General features: G+C 39.0%; 1 protein-coding gene across 1 annotated transcript; it reads right to left on the reverse strand.

Annotated features, from left to right (window-relative positions):
• Positions 1-44: 44 nt before the first annotated feature.
• Positions 45-1,056, reverse strand: LOC107092187 (G/T mismatch-specific thymine DNA glycosylase-like). Its single transcript, XM_015386509.1, has 4 exons — positions 720-1,056; positions 484-566; positions 293-387; positions 45-224 (listed from the first exon to the last, which is right to left on the reverse strand). The coding sequence occupies exons 1-4, from the start codon at positions 806-808 to the stop codon at positions 45-47; spliced, it is 447 nt and encodes a 148-aa protein (XP_015241995.1). The 5' UTR covers positions 809-1,056.
• Between the last annotated feature and the right edge of the window lie 74 nt (positions 1,057-1,130).

The raw sequence follows: 1,130 nt of genomic DNA on the forward strand, positions 1-1,130 counted from the left end.
TGACTTTTCATGCTGTCTCTAAAGGAATGAAAGATGATTTCTTTCTAATTACCTTTAGCAAGCTGCAGATCAAATGAGTACTGGGTCTCCATCACCTCCTTGTTGGGTGTCAGGCCTTTCAAATGGTCACGTAGTTCCTTCAGTTTTATGTAGAAATGGACCTTGTCTTGAGCACGGGGAAACTGGGCACATCGTGGGCTCGATGACGGCATTAAGAAGCACACCTAAAGCACAGGATTAATAAATAACTGGTAGAGCCGTTCGATAATAAAACAACCTTCTCGCCACATACCGTTTCAGTCTCTGGGATTTTGTGAGGCTGCAGGCCGAACTCAAGATTCTTGCCCTTTACGCCGAAGATTTCTTTGCTAAATATTTCGTAAATTCCTGAAATAAAATGAATAAAATGGTTGTTGATGTATGCTATCAGCGTCTGGGTGGGTGAGATATTTTATTATGGAAACAGGAACTTTTCTTTTTCACCTTTTCCATTAAAAGCGGCAATTAACGGTTTGTACTTCTGCAGCTTTTCAAGCAACTGTCGGCCTCCTTCTCGGATTTCCTTACTGCCAAACAGAAAATGACCAAAAAAGGGGAAACTTTCTTTAACAGCTGATTAAAAACCAAAATAAATAATAAAAAATGACCTTGGAATTAAAAAAGAAAACACACCTTTTCATTTTAATAATATGACAGAAGTAAGCCACTCATGAGTTTACCTGGAGAGGTCCTTGCTGCCCGGTGTGGTCCTCTCCACCATGTTAGTGAAGCCGATGCTGTATTTCTCAGGCAGGCTCTGGTCGTGCATGTAGTTAAGCTGCTGCTCAGTCAGACCCGACAGAAACAGACATTTCCCTAAAATAAAACAATTAAAATGAGAGCATTACGTCCCTAATGGGCCAAAAAAACATTTAAAAATCAGAATCAACTTTGTATATTCTATAAAATAGAACCCAATTGAAGCCTTCCAGAAACATTTACACCCGTTAAACTGCTTTGTTGCATCAAAAAAGAAAAGCTTTATTGTATTTCTTAGGATTCTGTAGCCTAATAGGCCCATAGACCATCATAGCAGCACATCATTATGAATCAGAAGGAAAGTGATGCATTAAACAAAGAGTCATTAATGA

The sequence above is a fragment of the Cyprinodon variegatus genome, unplaced genomic scaffold, assembly GCF_000732505.1.
Source record: "Cyprinodon variegatus isolate N-32 unplaced genomic scaffold, C_variegatus-1.0 Scaffold370, whole genome shotgun sequence".
NCBI classification, from domain to species: domain Eukaryota; kingdom Metazoa; phylum Chordata; class Actinopteri; order Cyprinodontiformes; family Cyprinodontidae; genus Cyprinodon; species Cyprinodon variegatus.